The 20,448-nt window shown below is 50.8% G+C and overlaps 1 protein-coding gene across 1 annotated transcript in view; it reads left to right on the top strand.

The window, feature by feature from the left end:
• The window catches only part of SLC4A5 (solute carrier family 4 member 5), an 81,200-nt gene extending 62,924 nt beyond the window's left edge, over window positions 1–18,276 (top strand). Inside the window, exons 16-25 of the mRNA XM_043987773.1 lie at window positions 2,006–2,119; window positions 2,230–2,391; window positions 4,886–5,064; window positions 7,225–7,297; window positions 7,762–7,830; window positions 8,541–8,714; window positions 10,200–10,370; window positions 11,664–11,739; window positions 13,500–13,567; window positions 17,443–18,276. Coding sequence (XP_043843708.1) covers window positions 2,006–2,119; window positions 2,230–2,391; window positions 4,886–5,064; window positions 7,225–7,297; window positions 7,762–7,830; window positions 8,541–8,714; window positions 10,200–10,370; window positions 11,664–11,739; window positions 13,500–13,534 — 1,053 coding nt within the window. The 3' untranslated portion in view covers window positions 13,535–13,567; window positions 17,443–18,276. The remainder of the gene's footprint in view (window positions 1–2,005; window positions 2,120–2,229; window positions 2,392–4,885; window positions 5,065–7,224; window positions 7,298–7,761; window positions 7,831–8,540; window positions 8,715–10,199; window positions 10,371–11,663; window positions 11,740–13,499; window positions 13,568–17,442) is intronic.
• Window positions 18,277–20,448: the final 2,172 nt, after the last annotated feature.

Here is a 20,448-nt window from a genome sequence, read left to right as displayed (position 1 = left end):
AAGAAAGAAAGAAAGAAAACTATCTCTACATGTAACTAAAAAATAATTCATCATTTTTTTTTTTTACTGTAGTGAGCAAGGTAGGCCAAGAAGGCAAAATCCAGGATACTTTTTCAGAAGTAAGCACGTGACCTTTGCCCTGATGGTTAGCCCCCTTCTGGAGTAGTGCATTCAGCTTCAGGAAGACCTCCACAGGCTACAACATAAGGAAGAATCTAAGTGGATTAAATTTTTGTTTTTTTGGTGAGGCAATTGGTGTTAAGTGACTTGCCCAAGGTCACACAGCTAGTAAGTGTTAAGTGTCTGAGGTCAGATTTGAACTCAGGTCCTCCTGACTCCAGGGTCGGTGCTCTGTCCACTGCGCCACCTAGCTGCCCCTTAAGTGGATTAAATTTAATCCAACAAATGTAAAGCACCCTTGGGCTTAAAAAATCAGCTTTGCAAGTACAAATGGAGAGGATAAGAAGGGAGAGCAGATGTGCTGAAAGAGATCTGAGCGTGCTCATGGATTGCAAGCACAGAATATGCCAATAGTGGGCCTCTGTGGAGGCCACGGAAGATGCTCAGACTGAGAGAGATGGCGTGTCCAAGCTGGGAAGGCGTTAGTCCTGCTAGATCTCTAGCCTGGTCAGAATATGTCTGGAGGATTGGGTTCAGTTTGGGCCCCACAGTATGGCAAGGTCATTGGTAACCTGGAAAGTGTCCAGGGAAGGGCAAAGAAAGATGGAGAAGGGCCTTGTGGTGGAAGGAATTGGGGGTATTTAGACCAGAGAAGATGTGCATGAGGAAGAAGGGGGACAAGGGAGGGCACATGATAGCAGTGCTCCAGGATTTTAAAGGCTGTCCTGTGGAAGAGTGGACATGCTCTCAGAACCAGAAGCAATGGGGGGAAACCTCAGAGACAGACTGAGGCTTGAGGTCTGGAAAAGCTCCCTAACAAAGCCACCCGAGGTAGAAAAGCTGCCTTGCGGGCTGGTAGCGACCCTCCCTAGAATTCTTCAAGCAGAGCCTGGATGTAATATCCGAGGGGGTCAGTTCTCTATTTCCTGCCCTAAGTTGTGGCTTACTTGTCCCAGAGTCCTACTGAGTCCAAAAGGCACCCCCATTCGCCATTCCCACCATCCTCAGGATGCAGGTAGAGAAACTTCCTACTACTTCGTCATTCTTTTTCCCAGCCCCCATCTCTTCCTCTTTAACCCAGTCTTTAACTCAGTGTATGTCTTGTTTTCTTCAATTACCTCCCCCAATTGATCAATTAATTAATTAACACCCCCAATCAAGTTTCTCTCTCTGGTTGTACAGCTCTGATCTGACCCTGAACAAAAGGCCCCTGTGTATATATTTTTGTGTCTTAGGCCAAAGGCCTGACCACCCCATCCTTGTAATGGCTCTACCTAGCTTGCATCCCAAACACTGGTCAGTTACCTCACAGTGCTCATCACTGACTTGGGAAGGATGGAACCAGGAAGTATGACTGTTCGGGAAAATGTTTTGTTCTCTTAAGATGTTGAAGCATTTTTTTCCCTACAATCCAATTGACATTATTCATTTTCTTGACAAAACCTTCATTCATCTATAATTAACCATTGACCCAACTGTGCTGTCTAGATATCTCAAGGTCAGATGATTTGAGGGGCATGTACTGTGCTTTAGATAGCCGAAGACAGATTTAAATCAGGAAGCCACCTTAGCCATCACCTCGTCCCACCCTGCCGCTACCCTAGCTACCTACCCAAGCTCTCTGGAAGGCTCATAGATCTAGACCCAGAAAGGACCCTGAAGGTCGTTTACTTCAAGCCCCCAGTTTTACCAAGGAAGAAAAGGAGGCCCAGAGAGGGACCTGCCCAAGGTTACTCAGGCAAAAAACGATGAAAAGAGGGTCGGACCCCTTAGAAGAGCCCGCAGGAGTGGGAAGCACCTGACCTGACCTCCCTGAGCTCGGGTTGTGGCCGCGCTGTCTCCCCGCCCCCCACCCCTGACTCTCCGTCCTCCCCACGTCCTCTAGATGCGGAAGCTCATCAGCGACTTTTCCATCTTCATGTCCATCCTCACATTCGTGGCGCTCGACAGTTTCTTTGGGCTCAATACCCCGAAGCTTCAGGTGCCAACGGTGTTTAAGGTAATGCCATCGTTTCTAAGGGAAAAGGAGAGGGAGGGGATGAACCGTGGTTTTGTGGAGGCGTCAGCAAGTGGAGAGGGGGAGGAGTGACTGTTGCTTCTCTGCTCCAGCCTACCCGGGCAGACCGAGGCTGGTTCATCTTCCCCTTCGGAAAGAACCCCTGGTGGATTTATCCGGCCAGTACCCTCCCTGCCCTCCTGGTGACCATCCTCATCTTCATGGATCAGCAGATCACCGCCGTCATCGTCAACCGCAAGGAGAACAAGTTGAGGGTAGGGTCGCAGTGTGGGGCTGAGGGGGCAGGCAAACAGGAGCCGGATGCGCTCCTGGCTGGCAAAGGGGAGGGAAGCCGAGGTCTCATTTCTTAATCGGAGGCAGACAGGCTATCTGGCCTTAAAGGGAAGGGGGAAGGGGAACGATTGTTTATTTATTAAGCCCCTGCTGTATGCCAGGCACTGGAAATCAAGAAAAGCAAGACAGTCAGTCCCTGTTCTCAAGGAGCTCACAGTCTAAAGATTAAAGTCTTTAACCACCATTAGGCTAATGATGCTCACACCACCTCCCCCCCCAGAGGTATTATGAAGAAAGCATTTGTCATCCCCAGTAGACACTTAAAAAGGCAGCGTGTTCTAGTGGATAAAACACTGGGCTTAGAATGAGGATTGGGTTCAAAGGCTGCCTGTGACACCACCTGTGTGACACCACCTGCCTGTGACACCACCTTAACCTCTCCAAGCCTCAGTTTCATCATCTGTAAAATGGGGATAATAAGAGAACCCCTTCCCAGGATATTTAAGTGGTACCATAGTACACAGAATGCCAGGCCTGGAGTCAGGAAGACCTGAGTTCAAATTTGATCTCAGAAACTTACTAGCTGGGTGACCCTGGGCAAGTCATTTGACCCCATTTGCCTCAGTTTCCTCATCTGTCAAATGAGCTGGAGAAGGGAATGGCAAACCCCTCCAGTAGCTGTGCCAAGAAAACCCCAAATGGGGCCACAAAGAGTCAAAAAGCTGAAATGACTGAACAACAAGAAGTCTCTCAGGGTGGTTTTGGGAATTGAGTGAGATCGTGGAGGTAAAATATTCTGTAAACGTGGAAGGCTAATATATGTTTATTATAATTTTACATTTTTTCAATCATCAATAAAAATTCACCATTTTCCCCACCTTCTCCTCTCCACTGAGAAAGAAAGAAAAACAAAATCCCTCCCTGTGTTCACTCATTATTAACAAATCGACTACCTCTGGGGAAGCAAAGTTAGAGGCCTCCGTCCTTCCTGGACTTAGGAGGTTTGAAATCAGAATAACGGGGCCATCCAGGAGGTGAGGCCCAAGGCAGGAAGATTCCAAAGGAACCCAGGAATTCTCTGCCCCTCACACACACACACACCTCTTCTCCTCCTGCCCATCTGACAGTAAACCTCAGGCTCGGAGGAGACCTTGAGGGGAAAGCAAGTGAGGTCACTCTCATGTGTCAGTTGGGGTGAGTCGTCCTCATGTTCCTCCAGACGTCTCAAGCAACAACTAAGTGACCACTTGTTGGGGAGGCCTTGGGAGGGACTTGTGTTCAGGTATGGGCTGAGAACCCTTCCCTCTAGAAGACCCTGAGGTTTCCCTTCCCCCAAGAAACCGGGAAATCAGGTCAAAGCCTGACCTGAGCCTGGTTGAGTCCAAGACTGAGCCTGCAGCGCTCTCAAGCCTGGGGCTTCCATCAAGAACGATATGTAGTCCCTGGCCCCAAGGTGGGCAGAGATTTGTGCTAAACCAGATGGACCCTTCTCCCAGAGGACAATGGAATCAGGACACAGCCGCAGCCCAGGCTAGAGCAACCCCGTCCTCACCTCCCCCTCAGCCCCTGAGTTGGTTTGGTTGCCCTGGTCCAGGCCCATTCTACCAGGCCAAGGCAGAACCAGATAGGGCTTTCTGGGACTGGGGAAAATGGTTCCCTGAGTAAGCTACTATCACAGGTCAAATTCATCAGGCTGTAAAATTCACTAACACTACTACTGACAATAGCTAACACTGATAGTGTAGTCTGTGGTGTGCAAAATGTTTTATATATATATATATATATATATATATATATATATATATATATATATATATATATATATATATATATATGTGATCTCATTGAATCCTTGCAAAAATCTTTGCTATTATCCACATTTTACAAATGAGAAACTTGAGGCAAAGAGAAGTGAAGTGACTTGCCCAGGGTCCCGTAGTAAGTATCAGAGGCAGGATTTGAACTCAAGATTTTCTTGATTCCAAAGAGAGCGGTCCATCTGCTTCTCTGCCTAGTTGCCTTCACAGCTGTGTAAAGTAGCTGAAGTAAGTACTATTGTGCCCATCTCAGAGATGAGAAAACTGAGGTGGGGTGGGAAGGTGGGAAGGGGGTGAGAGTTGTCTAAGGTTACCAAGCTAGTGAGTATCCTGGATTGGTACCCCAGGGTCCTTCCAGCCTGGGGGCTTACACCACACCAGGCTACCCTGTGGGTAGTGCCCGTCATTCACTGCAGCTGTTACAGTGGCAGGCTTCCCACTTATGCTGAGCTCAGGAAGCCCAGGACTCCCATGGGCTCAGCCAAAGGCCCAAGAACTGTGCATGGCCTGCAGATGCCACCAGCCTTCCCTCTGAGTCAGAAATGATGACTTTCTCTGAGTTCCTCTGGAGACCCTCAGCTGAGACTGTGTCCAGGGGGAAGCTTGTGGCCAGAAAACATGGTGGTCTGTGCTGATGTGCTCTCTCCTCCATCCACAGAAGGCTGCAGGCTACCACCTGGACCTCTTCTGGGTGGGCATCCTCATGGCTGTGTGCTCCTTCATGGGCCTGCCCTGGTACGTGGCTGCCACCGTCATCTCCATTGCCCACATCGACAGCCTCAAGATGGAGACCGAGACCAGTGCCCCTGGGGAGCAGCCGCAGTTCCTGGGGGTGAGGTAGGAGAAGGCAGCGGGCTCTGATCGGGGAGCCCAGAGGCTCTTGGCCAAACCCCACAGAGAGGGAGAGGGAGCATGGGAGGGAGAGCTGCACCTATAGACCCTGAGGGCACGCAGGGGAAAGATCACACGATGCAGGTCCCACACTTCCTCTTTCCTTCTCTGCAAAGATAAAGACCACATTTTTTAGCCTGGCACAGAAAACTCTCTAAACTACCCTACACAAGTGCCCTCCTCTGCCCCAGAAAAACTCATCTCCCACTTTCCAGCTTCCACATGTTTGACCACACTATTTTCATGACCTCCCATCTCCCCTCCCAACACACACCTGCTTAGATCATAGCCCAGCCAACTCTCACCTCCAGGGAGCCTTCTCTGTTACCTAGAAAGGTCTTCTTTCCTTTGAGCTCCCACAGTGCTTACACCTGGCCTTGAGCACAGACCACCTGGGGTCATTGGTATTGTCAGTTACCTTCTCCTGGGTAAGTTACTTGTCTCCCCATCAATCAACAAGCATTTGGGAAGCACCTACTATGTGCCAGCCTCTGGGGATCCAATGACCCAAAGGACAGTCCCATCCCCAGAGGATTTGCATCCTATTGGCCAAAAGCATGTACACAGATAAGGATGCACAAAATAAATATAGAGTAGCTGGGAGGTAGGGCATGAGGATGCCCCCGGCGGGTCCAGGTGAGTCCATGTACCTGTGCTTGGGTTAATGCAATGCGATGAATGTGTATGACACATCTGTCTGCAGTCTGCTCTCTCTGAGCTGCCAGTCTGGTAGGGGGATGAGACACCAAAGCAGATCACCCCAAAACACACTATTCCATGAAACGTTGGAGAGTTAAGGGAGAATTGCCCAACACAATCAGTTCCAGGAGCTCAATATCCCTGGTGTTCTGTTTCCCCTAATGGGCATCATTGGATCACCACCTGTTAAGCACAGCCCATGTGGCAAGGGATCAGCAGGGGTGGTCCTTCCATGCCTCCTCATCAGGGGAAGAGTGATCCCCAAGTGTCAGTACCTACAAAGGCCAGGCCAGCCCAGGGATGGACAGGGCTTCTTCTGGGACCAGCCTAGCCACAAGCTGATATGTCTCTAAACACAGCAGATTCCAAAGCTGAGGAAGAACCATTAGCTGTAGTAGTGAAGTAAATAACACCAAAACAAGGCCACAGTCCCCTTCCAGTGCTGAAATGCCCCTTAGCCTCCCTACAGAGTCTTCCTCCTGATTAGACCCCAAGGGTGTAGGGGCATTGTCTCAGAAGGCCACTTGGAATTTTTAAATTTTATTTATTTTAATTATCTATTTTGGGGGGCAATGAGGGTTAAGTGACTTGCCCAGGGTCACACATCTAGTAAGTGTCAAGTGTCTGAGGTCAGATTTGAACTCAGGTCCTCCTGAATCCAGGGCCAGTGTTTTATCCACTGTGCCCCTAGCTGCCCCCCAGAAGGCCACTTTGAATGTTAAAAATGCACATCTATGAGAGCCTGAAACCCCACCCCTAGATCTCACCGTGACAGAGATGAGCCTGGGCTCTCCAGGGCTAAGCCCCTACAACACAGGCTCTGGCAGATGCTCCCGAGCTGGGAAGGCTTTGAACATGGACTCCATGAAAGATTGCCCGTGCTTAGTCTGAGGCCCAGCCTGGACCCACCAGCATGGCCACGGTCGGCCACAACTAGCTGAATTCCCTTCCATTCCCTCCAGGGGGCAGCGGTCTTTGAGACAGCAAACGTAAATACCTGGAAGGCCCCTCAGTCCATTCAATGATCCCTGATTAAATGACTGCCCGACGCCCATCCAGCGCCACTCAGTGCTTTGCCCTCGGTGCCGCGATCAGTTTGTGGGGCAGGAAGCAGGGCCTGGGTGACTAGGCCCGCTCATGAGGGTCAGAGAGAGCAGGCCCAGGGTCCTTGGTGTGGGCCAGTGAAGAGGGAGGGGAACAAGCATGGATTAAGTCCCTCCTGTGTGCCAGGGAGTGTGTGCTGAGGGCTGAGGTTACAAAGAAAGGCAGAAACAAGCAGCCTCTGGCCTCAAGGGCCCCACGTTGTCATGGAGGAGGGAACACTAGAGAACAAAGTCTGGGTTGGTTGGGTCTGGGCCCGGCCGTTGGGCTTCCCCTTGACCTTGCCAATCATCTCTTTGTTGCCAGGGAGCAGAGAGTGACGGGCATTGTCGTCTTCATCCTGACGGGAATCTCTGTCTTCTTGGCTCCCATCCTGCAGGTGAGGCTCCCCCTCGCCCCCAGGGAAGGCCTCAGGGGGGGAAGGGTCCCCGGGGGGCAGCCTGGCCCCAGGCCCCCTCCCCGTGGGCAGCAGCCGCAGCCCTGAGCTGCCTCTTAGCGTCTCGAGGGGAAGGAGACCCAGCCCGGGGCCGTTTTCATGTCATCACGCCATATGTGGTTGGGAGGGGGAAGCTGAGCAGCTTCCAGGAGGGTGTGCTTCATGAGAGACCACAATCTGCAGAGGCAGCTTTGGACTTGGCGAAGGTGCCTCCCCAACAAATGGAATCACCCAAATCCCCTTGGGAGGCAACCTTGCTTGGGTGGCGTGGATAGCAGGGAGGAGACCTCTTAGAGCCAGACACTGACCTCGGAGGGCCTTCCAACCCTGAGCTTCCCTGGTCCTGTGGGGGTCAGAGCCAGCAGGACTCCCCCCTGAGAGCTGTCCTTTCCTGTTTCTCCTCTTAGTACATCCCAATGCCTGTGCTCTATGGAGTCTTCCTCTACATGGGTGTGGCCTCCCTCAATGGCATCCAGGTAAGGCTCCCTGCCCGATGTGGCCAGGACGCTCCCACAGGGAGCAAGAGGGCAAGGGCCAAAGTGGGGTTGGCCATTCCTCCCTTGACCCTCAGCAGCCAAGTCTCTCCAATGCCCTGGAAGCACGCCAACGCCTTTCCCTAAAGGGGCAGTTACTTTCTTGGTGGTCCTTATGTTCTCATGTCACAAAGCACCATCTCTCCCTTGGGGAGTTCATGGGATCAGCTCAGAAAGCTTTGCTGTGAGCATTGCTGAGCCTACAACTCAGTCCCAGGGCTTTTGACCAGACTTGGACAGGGTGGCACAGTGGGTAGAGAGATGGTCTTGAAGCCAGGAAGCCATGCATTCCAGTCCTGTCTCTGACACGCACTGACTGGGTGGCCCTGGGCAAGTCACCTCTTCTCTCAATGATCACAAGTCTCTAAGATGCTTTAGTACCAGCCTGCCTTGGTGGAGGGGTTTACTCATCTGGGAGTCCCCTCTCAGCTCCAGGCCTTCTCCTCTATCAGTGAGGTGTGTGAGTTTGAGGCTGACCCTTCCTGCCCCTGTGCCCGGCTGACTGTCACAGGTGCCCTGATGGTCCCTGGCCCCAATCCTGAGCATCCTTCCCAGCCCAAAGCCCTGGGCCTGGCCCCTCGCGGCCATCCTCCCATCCCAAGCATGCCAGGTGCTCGGCGCAGCCCTGCTAAGCCTTGTGCTCTCTTGGCCAGCTCTGGGAACGCTGCAAACTCTTCCTGATGCCGGCCAAGCACCAGCCCGACTACGTGTTCCTGCGCCACGTGCCCCTGCGCCGCATCCACCTCTTCACCCTGGTGCAGATCCTCTGCCTGACCATTCTCTGGATCCTCAAGTCCACCGTGGCTGCCATCATCTTCCCTGTGATGGTGAGAACTGACCCCAGGGGGTCTGTCCCCACCTCCATCCCTGCCTCTCCTCATCTGCCCCTGGATAGGCTCATCCTGAAAGGATCAGTCAGGGAGGAAACAGTGTCTTTGTGACAACTGCTGTGATAAGCACCAGATACAAAGAAAAGAAGCCCCCTGTCTTAGCACAGGTGGAGAGTTGGAAGGGGCCATCAGGCCAACCCCCAAATTTGACAGAGGTCAAGTGCCTTGGCCAAGGTGGCACAGCTACAAGTGGCAGAGCCTTTGCTTATCCCTGACCAGGTGACATTCATTGAGAGACAAATAAATCCCTGGCCCCTGCCTGGAAAACAGCCTGAGAGAGGTTAGATGCTGAGTCCGAGAGTGCATAGATAGGAAGGGATGATGTGAGAGCTTAGAACTGTTGAATATTAAAATATAGCTTTTGTGTCTGCCTACAAACAGATCAGAGAAATAATGTTTAATCTCTCCTACAAAATTAATAAACAGATCAGAGAAATTATAATATCTTATCTCCTACTAACCAGATCAGAGGACGACATCTCCTACAAGACAAACCAGATCAGAGAACAGACAAAAAAAACATAATATCAATTTAATATTTTGTCCCAAGAAGAAATATACAACGTGATCATGCGGAGACTCCCCTCCTAAGGAAGCTCAGAGACTCTCCTTCTAAGGGTTTTTCAGGTTTCTTTTGTCCTTGGATTACAGGCATTGTCAGTTTCAATAGTGTGATACAGAAGCAAAGGCAGTTTGACAATTTCAGTTGTAACAAGTGTGGAGGGAATACAGAAGCGTCATGATAAGATTACAGGATTCCAAACAAGGGTTTGGCAAGGACGAGGATGCCCAGATGTCACCATAAGATAGGGACTCACTATCCTGAGGGAAAAGAAGTCACTAGGAAGGGTCTTTTATCTGCCAGCTATCTGGGCTCAGTTTGGAGTTCAGTTGAAGGTGACTTCAAATGTAACATTCTTTCTCCACTGAGATGTGCTGCCGCCACTAACAGGTAGCACAAACCTTAAGGGAAGCCTGAGCTCAGTGGTTTGAGGGAAGAAGGTGGGCTCCAGGTGGACGAAAGATGTGACAGTAGTTCCCTCAAGCCTGCTGCCTCCACTACCTCCTCCTCCTTCCTCCTCTCCTTCCTCTTCCTCCTCTTCTTTTCCTTCCCTCTCTTCCTCCTTCCTCCTCTTCCTCTTCTTCCTCCTCTCCTTCCTTCTCTTCCTCCTCTTCCTCTTCTTCCTCCTCTCCTTCCTCCTCCTCCTCCTCTTCTTCTTCTTTTCCTTCCCTCTCTTCCTCTCCTTCCTCTTCCTCCTCTTCTTTTCCTTACCTCTCTTCCTCCTTCCTCCTCTTCCTCTTCTTCCTCTCCTTCCTCTTCTTCCTCTCCTTCCTCTTCCTCCTCTTCTTCCTCCTCCCCTTCCCTCTCCTCCTCAATCCCCTCTCCAAGCTCTGACTCCTCTCTGTGCCTTCTCCCTTCAGATCTTGGGTCTCATCATTGTGCGGAAGCTGTTGGACCTGGTCTTCTCCCAGCATGACCTGGCCTGGATTGACAACATCATCCCCGAGAAGGAGAAGAAGAAGGAAGACGACAAGAAGAAGAAGAGGAAAGGGGCCCAGGACCACAGCAGCAGCAGCAGCAGCAGTGAGGAGGTGGGTGGGGCTGGGCCTGGGGAGCCCAGGGGGCCAGGGAGCACCAAGGCCAGATTCTGCAGCATGGCAGCCACTGCTGGGGTGGTCTGTGGGAACCGAGGCGCTACCCTGCCCTCCACCAAGTCAGCACAAGGCCTCCCTCACAGGAGGCTTCCGTGGGACGGCCCCTCCTACCGATGAAATGAGCGTTGCTCTTGTCTCGTCCAGTTGGGCCCCACTGGTGACAATGCTACACACTGTCTAGGAACCTCATACCTTCAATGCACCTACATCAGTCCTTCCCAAGAGGGTTCTTCCCTTTGCTGACCGGCTTACCAATGAGCACCAGCTACGAGGCTCGGGCTGTGCTGGACACTATTGGGGTGTCCAAGGCTTAAGCTTTTCAGTCGTGGCTAATGCTCTGTGACTCCATTTGGGTTTTCTTGGCAAAGATACTGGAGTACTTTGCTATTTCCTTCTCCAGCTCATTTTACAGATAAGGAAACCGAGGCACATAGGGTTAAGTGACTTGCCCGGGGTCACACAGCAAGTGAGTGTGAAGCTGGCTTTGAATTGGGGTCTTCCTGACTCCAGGCCTGCTGCTCTATCCACTGTGCCACCTGACTGCTCAAAGCTTAAGCTACCCAAGGAGCTTAGGACATGAACCCTGCCTCGTGGGATCTTAAAGTCAGTTGTGGAGGCAGATGAGACCATTTGAGAACAATTCAGTAAAAACGACTGAAGGACAAATGCTTTCGGAGAGTCCAGTCTGGAAGGAAGGGGCAGAGGCTGGGGGCGGGGGGCACTCACTATGTAACATGCATTAGAAGGGTGTGAACATACCTTTGGAGCAGACCTGTCGGTGTGAAAATGGGACTAGCCTGAGAATTACCTCCCACCTGGGATCACGAGCGATTTACTAAAGGAAGCCCACTCATGTCTCTGGGAAAAGGGGGTCACAGTGCACACCTGAAATGGAAAGAGCCCTACTTTGGACAAGTCACTTTACTCTCTGGGCCAGGGCTTCCCCTCTGTAAAGGGCCAACCCCAGTGCTTGCCTTAGCTCCCTCCTTGGGCTGCTGGGAGGGGGCACTGGTGGTGATGACAGTGGTCCCAGGGGTGCTTTACCTCCCGGGATGGGGGAGATGTTGGCTTGTTGTAGATAAGTGTTCCCTCAGACCTACCCTCAGTGTTCCCTTGGGTTGGGAAGCGGGTACCATTTTGTGATACCCTCTATCTCCCAACTGGCTGGCCAGGCGTGCACACTGTTCAACTCCAGGGTACTTACTGGCTTTTCCTGATGTCTCTTCCCAGCCCCAGTTCCCTTCTCCCTCAGTCATAAAGATCCCCATGGAACCTGTCCAGTCAGATCCCCAAAATTGCATTTCCAGTAAGTAAAACACCTTCCTACTTGCTCTAACCTTCTACCAGCTTTGGGGGCCTGAGCTTGTGGGGATGGGGCAGCAGAGCAGAGCTGGGGGCCGAGCCAATCAGCTCAGACTCAGTGACCAGGTCAGATCTTTTTGTTGATCAAGCCTTGCTGGCTTCCACAACATCATAGGATTCTCTGAAACGGGGTTTAGAATCGAAAGATCTCATCCAAAGGTCCTTACCCTGGCGTCCACAAACTTTTTTTTACTTTTTTTTTGGGGGGGGGGGGGTTGGGTGAGGCAATTGGGGTTAAGTGACTTGCCCAGGGTCACACAGCTAGTAAGTGTCAAGTGTCTGAGGCCGGATTTGAACTCAGGTCCTCCTGACTCCAGGGCCGGTGCTCTATCCACTGCGCCACCTAGCTGCCCCCTGTGTATTTCATCTCTGAGAAGGGCGAGGCCCATAGGCTTCCCCAGTTTGCCAGAGGGGCCCAGGACACAAAAAAGGGGAAGAAGCCCGGCTCCAGTCACAATCTCTCTAACATGAAGACCAAGGCCCAAGTGGGGCCGGCATTTTGCCAAGGTCCCTCAGGTAGTAAGAAGGAAACACAACTTTCAAATAAAGGTCTTCTAACTTCTTGCCCGGGGTTTGTTCTTTCCTGTTTCTATTTCCTAGCAGCGCTTTTGTTTGCATTCACCTGTGATATCACCTGTGAGGTGCTGGGTCACTCCTTGGACATCCTGGACAGGTCATGTTCTCAGGGTTCTAGGTAGCTCCCTAAGGCTTGACTTGCAGAGAATGTACTGTCCTGCCCTGGTGAAGGGAGTTTCCTCATGTGGGAGCCCTTTATAGCAATAGGATCCCTGGGATAACCCTCAGGCCAATTCCATCCACATGAGAAGTTTGCTGTTTGAACACTGACCTATCTGCAAATGGCCAAGTGGGCCCTTCCCAACTTCTTAGAGCTTTGTGGAAATGACTGAAAGTTTGAGTCAGAAGAAAATCTTATTGGTCGGTCAATAAGCATTTATTAAGCACCTACTATGTGCCAGGCACTGGGCTAAGAGCTGAGGATACCACGAAAGGCCAAAGCCAGTCCCTGCCCCAAGGAACGCCCAGTCTGATGGGCCTAATGGTGTCGAGGGTCCTTCTGGCTCCTATAAAATGGCTATGATGCTTTTTAGACCACTGACCTCCCAGCCTTCTCAGATCTCAGCAGGCACAAGCCGGCATTACTACCCACTAGGTCATGTGGCCCCAGGCCACAGACTCAGGGGTGGGTGTCGCCATGGACAGAAAGACACCTGGGGTCCCAGGCTGTGTGTTATAACAAGCTATATAATCCTGCCTCTTGCTGCCTCATCCCTATGTGACCTTAGGGAGTCACTTCATCTCTGCTCCTCAGTTTCCCCAATGGTAAAATGGGTACAAGAGAGGGGCACTGGATTGGACGGCTTCTGAGGTGCCCCCTATCCCTCTCGCTTCCTCTAAGTTCCCATCTTTCTTGTTCTTTCCCTCCCTCTCTCCTTGAGAAACCTCCCAACCTTTTCTCAGGCAGATTTAAGCATCCCTGCCAGGGCCTTGAGGCCTTAAGGCCCTGAGGCCTTAAGGCCTTGAGGCTACGCCCCCAGGCCAGGCCTGTCTTTCATTCTGTGAACTTTCTTTTATCAAGAGTTCTAAGACTGAAGGCTGGGAAGGGAAGGGACTGGACTGGGCGGGCAGGGGGAGGGGGGAGGGCTGAAGGAAAAGGTTTGCTCCATTTCTGCTCTTCCCCCCCAGAACAAAGATCTTCCAGCTGGAGTTATTCCCTCTGACCCCTTCCTCAGCGACTCTGACGCAGATCGAAGGTAATTGTCTGGTCCCCTGGGCGGGTCGCTGGGGTTATGTACTGCGGGCCTGGGCATGGACGGCCAAGCCAAACTTCGGGCCCAGCCTCAGCCTTTCCGGCCTCACCTCATGTGATGATGGTGAAAGAACAGGTGCCGGAGCGGGGAAGAGAGAGGAGAAAAAGGAGCTTCTGGTTGGGAGAAAAGGTCAGGGGCAGGATGAGAAAGATGCTTCTAAGAAGCCTAATGATCGATGGCCCTGGTGGGAGGCGCATCCCTCAGCTGCCTCATCAGGCAGGAAAGGGCCAAACCTCAGGTCCTGCAAGGCCTGAGCTGTCCTGACCCTGCTGGGGTCTGGCTCTGGAGATGAGCAGTGGTGGCCCACCAAGCTCCTCTCAAAGAGATGCTTCAGCAGACAGTGAGCCCCAAAGGTAACAAATACACCTGACCATAGTGATCCTCTAAGCTTTGGAGGACTGGCCATCCGCATGAGTGAAGGGAAGATGCAGCAGGGGATTGCCCAGAATGTGCAAGAGGGAAGGCCCCACCAGCTCTCTGGCACTGAGAAAGGAGGTGACCAAGGAGGTGGCTCAGGACAGGGACAAACCAGTTGTCCAGAAAGGTATTAGGGAGGAGCATGAACCAGGAGTCAGGGGGGCAGCACTGGGGAGAGTGGAAGGGAAGGCCCAGCTCCACAGGGAGCTCAGCAATGAGGAGGAGGTGGCTGCTGGTCCTTCGCTCTCAAAGAGGACCAGTGACATCACAAGGGTGATGTCTGTGCCTTGTGAGGCAGCATGAGATAGCACAGAGAGCTTGGCCTACCTGCCACACACGCTGGCCCGATCACTTAACCTCTGGGAAGCTCTGGAGCTTTGTCACTCAGCTGCTCCCCATCCCACCCGACTCCCAGGCCTCGGAATGCACTTTCCAGGCAGTGACTCAGGGAAAGGGAAGAGAAGGGAGGCGGCTCTTGGTGTTCTCTTCAAGGCCAGTCACACCATGACACTGAGAGTTTGAAGGTTGGCAGGGTACCCTTAGCTCATCTGAGCAGTACGCTCCCATGGGAGGCCTGAGGCTTTATACCCAAGTACAGACCCTTAATGGGGACCAGGGAGTCAATCTGGGCCTGGGCATCTGGCCTTGGCCCTGCACGGCTTCATATTGTTTTATTGTTTTATTTTTTGTTGTGGGGCAATGAGGGTTAAGTGACTTGCCCAGGGTCACACAGCTAGTAAGTGTCAAGTGTCTGATGCCAGATTTGAACTCAGGTCCTCCTGACTCCAGGGCTGGTACTTTATCCACTGCACCACCTAGCTGCCCCTTTCATATTGTTTTCAATGACTTGGCAGGCAGAAAGTGTATTCACCAAGCATGCAGATGCGAGGCACAGCCTAGGTCTGAAGCCAAGACCCCAGATGGCCTTGACAAGCCAGAACGTTGGTCTGAATCTAGCAAGGCCATATTGAGTGGGCATAAAAAAGGCTTGCTTCCTCAGACAAGCTGGGACAAGGGAGCAGGTGACAGGCTTCCCGCCCCACTCCACCCCCCCCCCCCATGGCCTTCTCTCTTAGCACCCTCTTGTCCTCAGCTGGTCCCAATCCTTGTTGCTATGTTCCTTTCCAATGGCAATCACCCCCCGGCTCACTGTCTCTCTCTCCATCCCACTCCCTCCCCTTACACTCAGGGACCCCAAAATGCATGCAGATGTTCCTGTGAATACCCTGTGCTCCCCATTGACCAACCTCCTCAAACCCCAGCATTTCCAAACCTACTCTGCCTCACCACCCCCTGGGATGTCCCCATCTCCCAGAGCTTGGCCACCTCTAATGAAATATCCTGTCCTTCTATCTCTGCCTCTACCTCATTTCTCCAAAATGTATTCCTCAACCTTACCACGAGTCATTCCATCCTCCTCTGTTTTCCCAGGCCATCTTTCTTGTTGTAGTCCCACTTTCCCCCCCATTCATTCACTCATTCATTCAACAAGCACTAATTAGGCACTGATTGTACCAGGTATGCAAAGACAGAAATAGAAAACTGGCCCCTGCCCTGGAAGCCTATGTCCCACTTGGGGAGAAAAAAGGACAGCATGATTTCAGGACAACAACTAAGAGGCCCAGGAGAGTTTGCCCTTGCTCTTAGCTCAGGGCATCCCCGCATTGTCCTCCTCCTCTGCCCATCCGCTGTTAATGCTTTGCCAAAATCCACATACTCTATTCTCCGCTGGGCCCCTTGACTGACTCTGTCCCAGGGTTAGCCTCCGTCGCTAACCCTTCTTTCTCAAGCCCACAACCCCACACTCCCTGCTGCCTCCCTCTCAGCAGAAGCCCTTGCCTTCTGCTTTTCTGAGCAAATTAAAGCCACCAGCAAGGACTTCCGCATCCCTCCCGTCCTTATCTCAGGACCCTGGCTTCTCCTCCCCTTCTTCTCTGAAGAAGAAACAAGGTCTTGCCAAGGTCAGCCCTTCACTTATGTTGCTCAGGGCTTCTGCATCCTGAAAATGTCCTCAGCTGACTCCTGGAGCTGTCATCCTTTATCTCTCCCACTGCCAAATTCCTAGAAAGAACCATCTACAGTCTTGGCCTCCACTCTCTCTCCACCCACTCATTTCCCAGGCTTGCAAACTGAAACTCTCGTCTTCCAAGTTGCCAGCTCTATCCAAACCGCTAAATCGAATGTCCTTTTCCTTACAACTCTGTGAAGTATCATCCCTTTTACAGATGGGAAAACCGAGGCAGGAGGAGGTTAGATGACTTGCCCAAGGTAATTCAGCTAGCAAATCTCGTGGGCAGGATTTGAACTCTGGTTCTCCTGCCTCCAAGTCAGCGCCCTATCTAGTTCAACATCCAGATGCTCGTAGATCTTATGGTATACAAATATAGTAAGTCTAGCATTTAGAATTAAGGAGTTGATAGGCCCACCGGCGTCCACCCTGGCCAGTTCATATCTAGGGTCTAGTGCAGAGTACATTTCAGAAGCGACATCTATCTGGAACACATGTAGGGGAGGGCAGTCAGGGTGGTGAGGCCTGGTGACCATGTCACACGAGGGTCAGTTAAGGGGTTTGAATGTATTCAGTCTAGAGTTAAGAAGTCAGGGAGAGGGACAGCTATGTGGCCCTGGAGTCAGGAGGACCTGAGTTCAAATCTGACCTGAGACACTTGACACTTACTAGCTATGTGACCTTGGGCAAGTCACTTAATCCTCATTGTCCTGCCAAAAAAAAAAAAAAAAAGGCGGAAAGGGTATGAAGTAGATGAAGCAGCGTTGAGATTCGATTTGTTCTTTTTTACCCTGAAGGCCAGGACCATTGGCAGAGGTACAGAGATTATCCTAACAATGACAGGTGTCTGAATAGGTCACCTTTGGGGGAGGGCGTGCGTGGGAAAGATATGAGTCCCAACACCAGATGGAGCAGGAGACTTTACGACCCCTTCTTCAAGAACATTTAGACAGGATCCTTATTTTGAGTACGGCTGGCACCTGATGACCTCTAACCCTATGACTGAGTCCCCTGCATCTCCAGGTGAGAAGGAGCCAGTATCCCCACATGTTCCTCTAGATTTGGAAATGAAGGCCATCTCATGGAACACTGACTCATGCAAAGCTAACACTACAAAGCTTAGTAACTACCCAACTGAAGCTTCAATGGATAGAATTTTAGGTATTATGGGGGAGCATTTTTCTTAGGAATGGAGGCACCCCTTAAATTGCTCTTCCGAGTAATCTGTTGCGGTCAGAACTGCAGAAGAATTGGAACTTTTAGGATTGAGTCTAGTTATCATTGGTTTTTGTATACATCTTCAGTAGGCAAGAGGGATGCTGGCCCCAGACTTCCGGAAGGTCCCAGTCAGGAAAATCCTCCCATACGCTTTGCTCTCTGGTTTCCCCCACAGCATCACCTTACACTTGAAGATTTCCTGCCCGCCTTCACCTGCCTTCAACTATTCCCGAAGCCTAGGTTTTCCAATGCCACAAGTGAAGATTGAGATGGAGTCAGACTATGAGCATGATGGAGAGAAACATCCCAGAGACATCGGCAGCGAAACCACCCTGTAGCTTCCAGCGTTTCAGCCATTACACTGTCCAGCCCTCATCTCTGGGATGCATTGGCTATCTGAGGGCCTGATAGGGGCTTGGTTGTCTCTTAGATATGAGTCCACACACACACACACACACACACACACTCTCTCATTCTCCTCTAGGGGCAGAAATCTAGATCCCTTTGACACGCCGCCACCCCCAGCACCAACCCACCTCCCTATACTCCAAAAATTTTTCTGCAGGAGCTGAGCTCTTACTTTCATTCACCTCCTTCCCATCAATCAAGCCCCAGCTTCCCCACCCACCCACCCACTCCCACCCCTGTTCCCAAGCAAGTGACAGTGAAGTTCTTTATAACTTTAGGAAGGGATAGAATCCAGAACCCTAGATGGGGTCAATAGAACCAGTCCCATTGTTTGCTGCTCTGCCCTGCTGGCTCAGACACTAAATACTGGTATTCCCTGCTTCCATTTCCAAATCCCAAGCCTGACAGAAATCTGGGCCGGTCGGACACACCCATCCTCAGGGATATCCTCTGGTATACATTCTCCTGGGGGACCAACTCTGGGATTTGCAGAAGAAGGAGCTGGGATGGACTGCCAGCTCCACTCGGGAATCTAGCATCAAAACCTTGCAGTCTGGCCAACAGTTACCACATGTACTGTGCATGCATGACTTAGAGACATCCAGGCCTTCTGTCCCTTGGGGTGGTCAAGCTGACAGCTAGTTAAAGCCAGGCTTTCCCTTTAGCCCACTGTAAAGACCTATGAACTGACCAAAATGGCGTCAGACCTGATTTTAGATATGCCTTCTCAGCAAACCATGACCCCATTCCTGCTGAACACTGAGAAATCCTCCAGTCCTCTCTTCCCAAAAATGTTTTCAAAGGTTCCTGAAAGCCTCAGCCCCATCAGTGACTGGTGATATCCTTGGGTTCTTCTTGGGACGCTGGCCATCAGAGCCTCCCTTGACTTGCTAAGCACAATCCTTGCTGTAACTCTATCCCATTCATCCAAAAGTAACAAACAGGCAGCTATGAAGGGAAGTGTTAGGGTTTAACATCTAGGTCAGCTTACAGCACTACTGAGCCCTGCTACTCAATAAACAAGGTACTAGGCTCTGTGCATTTTTTAAACCTCAATGAGAGACCCAGTCTCTTCTCTGGGGAAGGACACAAGCTGGTTGATACAGAGAAGACAGAGAGGTGCAGTCTCACAACTTGGTCCCAAGTGAAGGTCAGGAAGGTCAATTTTTTGGTGTACCTGTTTCCCCATTCACAACATGGACCAGTGGTTACCAACCTGTGCGCTATGGTCCCCCTCCAAGGGCTCCACAAATATATTCACATCAAGAACAGTCATTCCAGCATGATGTATATGGGTCAACCATATATATCGTGTAGGGAGCCAGTGAAGTTTAACATTAAGAAGGGGTGCTTATACTCCAAATGGTTAGAACTACTGAAATGGAGGAAAGTCAGATCCCCTTTGGTGGAGATCACGCAGGGGAAAGTGACAAAATCCAAAGATCTCTCCTTCCATAAGCAGGGGACAGAAAACGGGTCACGTTTCTCTTTAGACTAATACCAGCCCATTCAACAAAGTGTTAGAATTCACGTGGCAGGCTAGGTCTACACAAACAAGGGTTCAGGGCTCCACACACCTTGGTCAAGCTGGGGAGCAATAATCACAGTTGGCATTGATGTAGCATTTGAAAGGCTGTTTTCTGCTTTCCAGCTTTCATCTTACCGAGTTCTCACAGTTTTGAGGTAGAGAGCATCTACATTTACCATTCCCACAAGGGCGTAGATGGCCGGTCAAATGTCAGGTGGGATTTGAACCCAAGTTTTCCTGACTCCAAGACCAACACTGTTGACACTGTTAGGACTCTGCCTCTCTTCTCACTTTGGGCAAATGAGTTCCATTCGTTGTCGGTGGAACACTTTGGAACTGACTGTTAACGGTGTTTTGTTTTTTTTAATTTCTGAGTTAAGAAAAACCGGCATTAACCCACTTGTAGTTTTAGAACTCACGGCTATTTCAAATCAAAAAACAAACCAAAAAAACTCTTTTACAGGAATTGTAAGTGCTGCGTTTTTAATTCCCAAACCATGCCTGCGTTTGGGCACATCCCCATCTGCCAATTGGCAAGTGTCTCCCTTCCCGCACGGGGTTCACATCAATGTTCAAGAGTTCATTTTAGCTTTAGTCAGGTAGTCTAGGGTTACATCTTGGAAGGACAATTTTTCAGCATGGTTTATTGCTGAATTAACAATATTAAATACCAGCAATTAGAACTTTGTGATTCAGCCCAAGTCTGGGTGTCAAACAGGATTGGACATGTGTCACCATATACATACAGTACTAGCTTTGCCTCCATACACAAAGAGAGGGCATTAGTATATTGCCTTACCCCAAACCCTGGGTCTAGAGCTCAAAGAACAGGCTGTTTTGGTTATGGTGTTACAATCACTCACATGAAGACACACAAGTCAGATGTTTTCTATTTAAGCCAAATAAATGATAGAGCCACCAGCCTTCCCACCCCCCCTCCCACACACACATACACACATCTCCTTCCCCCTGGTTCCTTTCTATAACAACTCAATCACTTGGGATCACAGGCACATTTTCTTCATAACCAATACTCTGATAGCTGAGGGGCTAAATTAAAAAAAAAAAAGTTGGCATTTTTTGTTTTCTAAACTTCAGCTGATTTCTGACAGCACTTCCTTGCCTCTGAAATCTAGAAACCTGAAATGCTCAGAAGTGAGCCTCTGTCTGGTGAATTAGCGAAGCTGGGACGATAGCTTTATTAATTTTCCTTTTTACAAATCAATCACTGTAATTTTCATGGTA

This window comes from Dromiciops gliroides, chromosome 2, assembly GCF_019393635.1.
Source record: "Dromiciops gliroides isolate mDroGli1 chromosome 2, mDroGli1.pri, whole genome shotgun sequence".
Classification (NCBI taxonomy): domain Eukaryota; kingdom Metazoa; phylum Chordata; class Mammalia; order Microbiotheria; family Microbiotheriidae; genus Dromiciops; species Dromiciops gliroides.
Note: the sequence above shows the minus strand (reverse complement) of the source record. Positions and strands in the feature narration are given on the sequence as shown.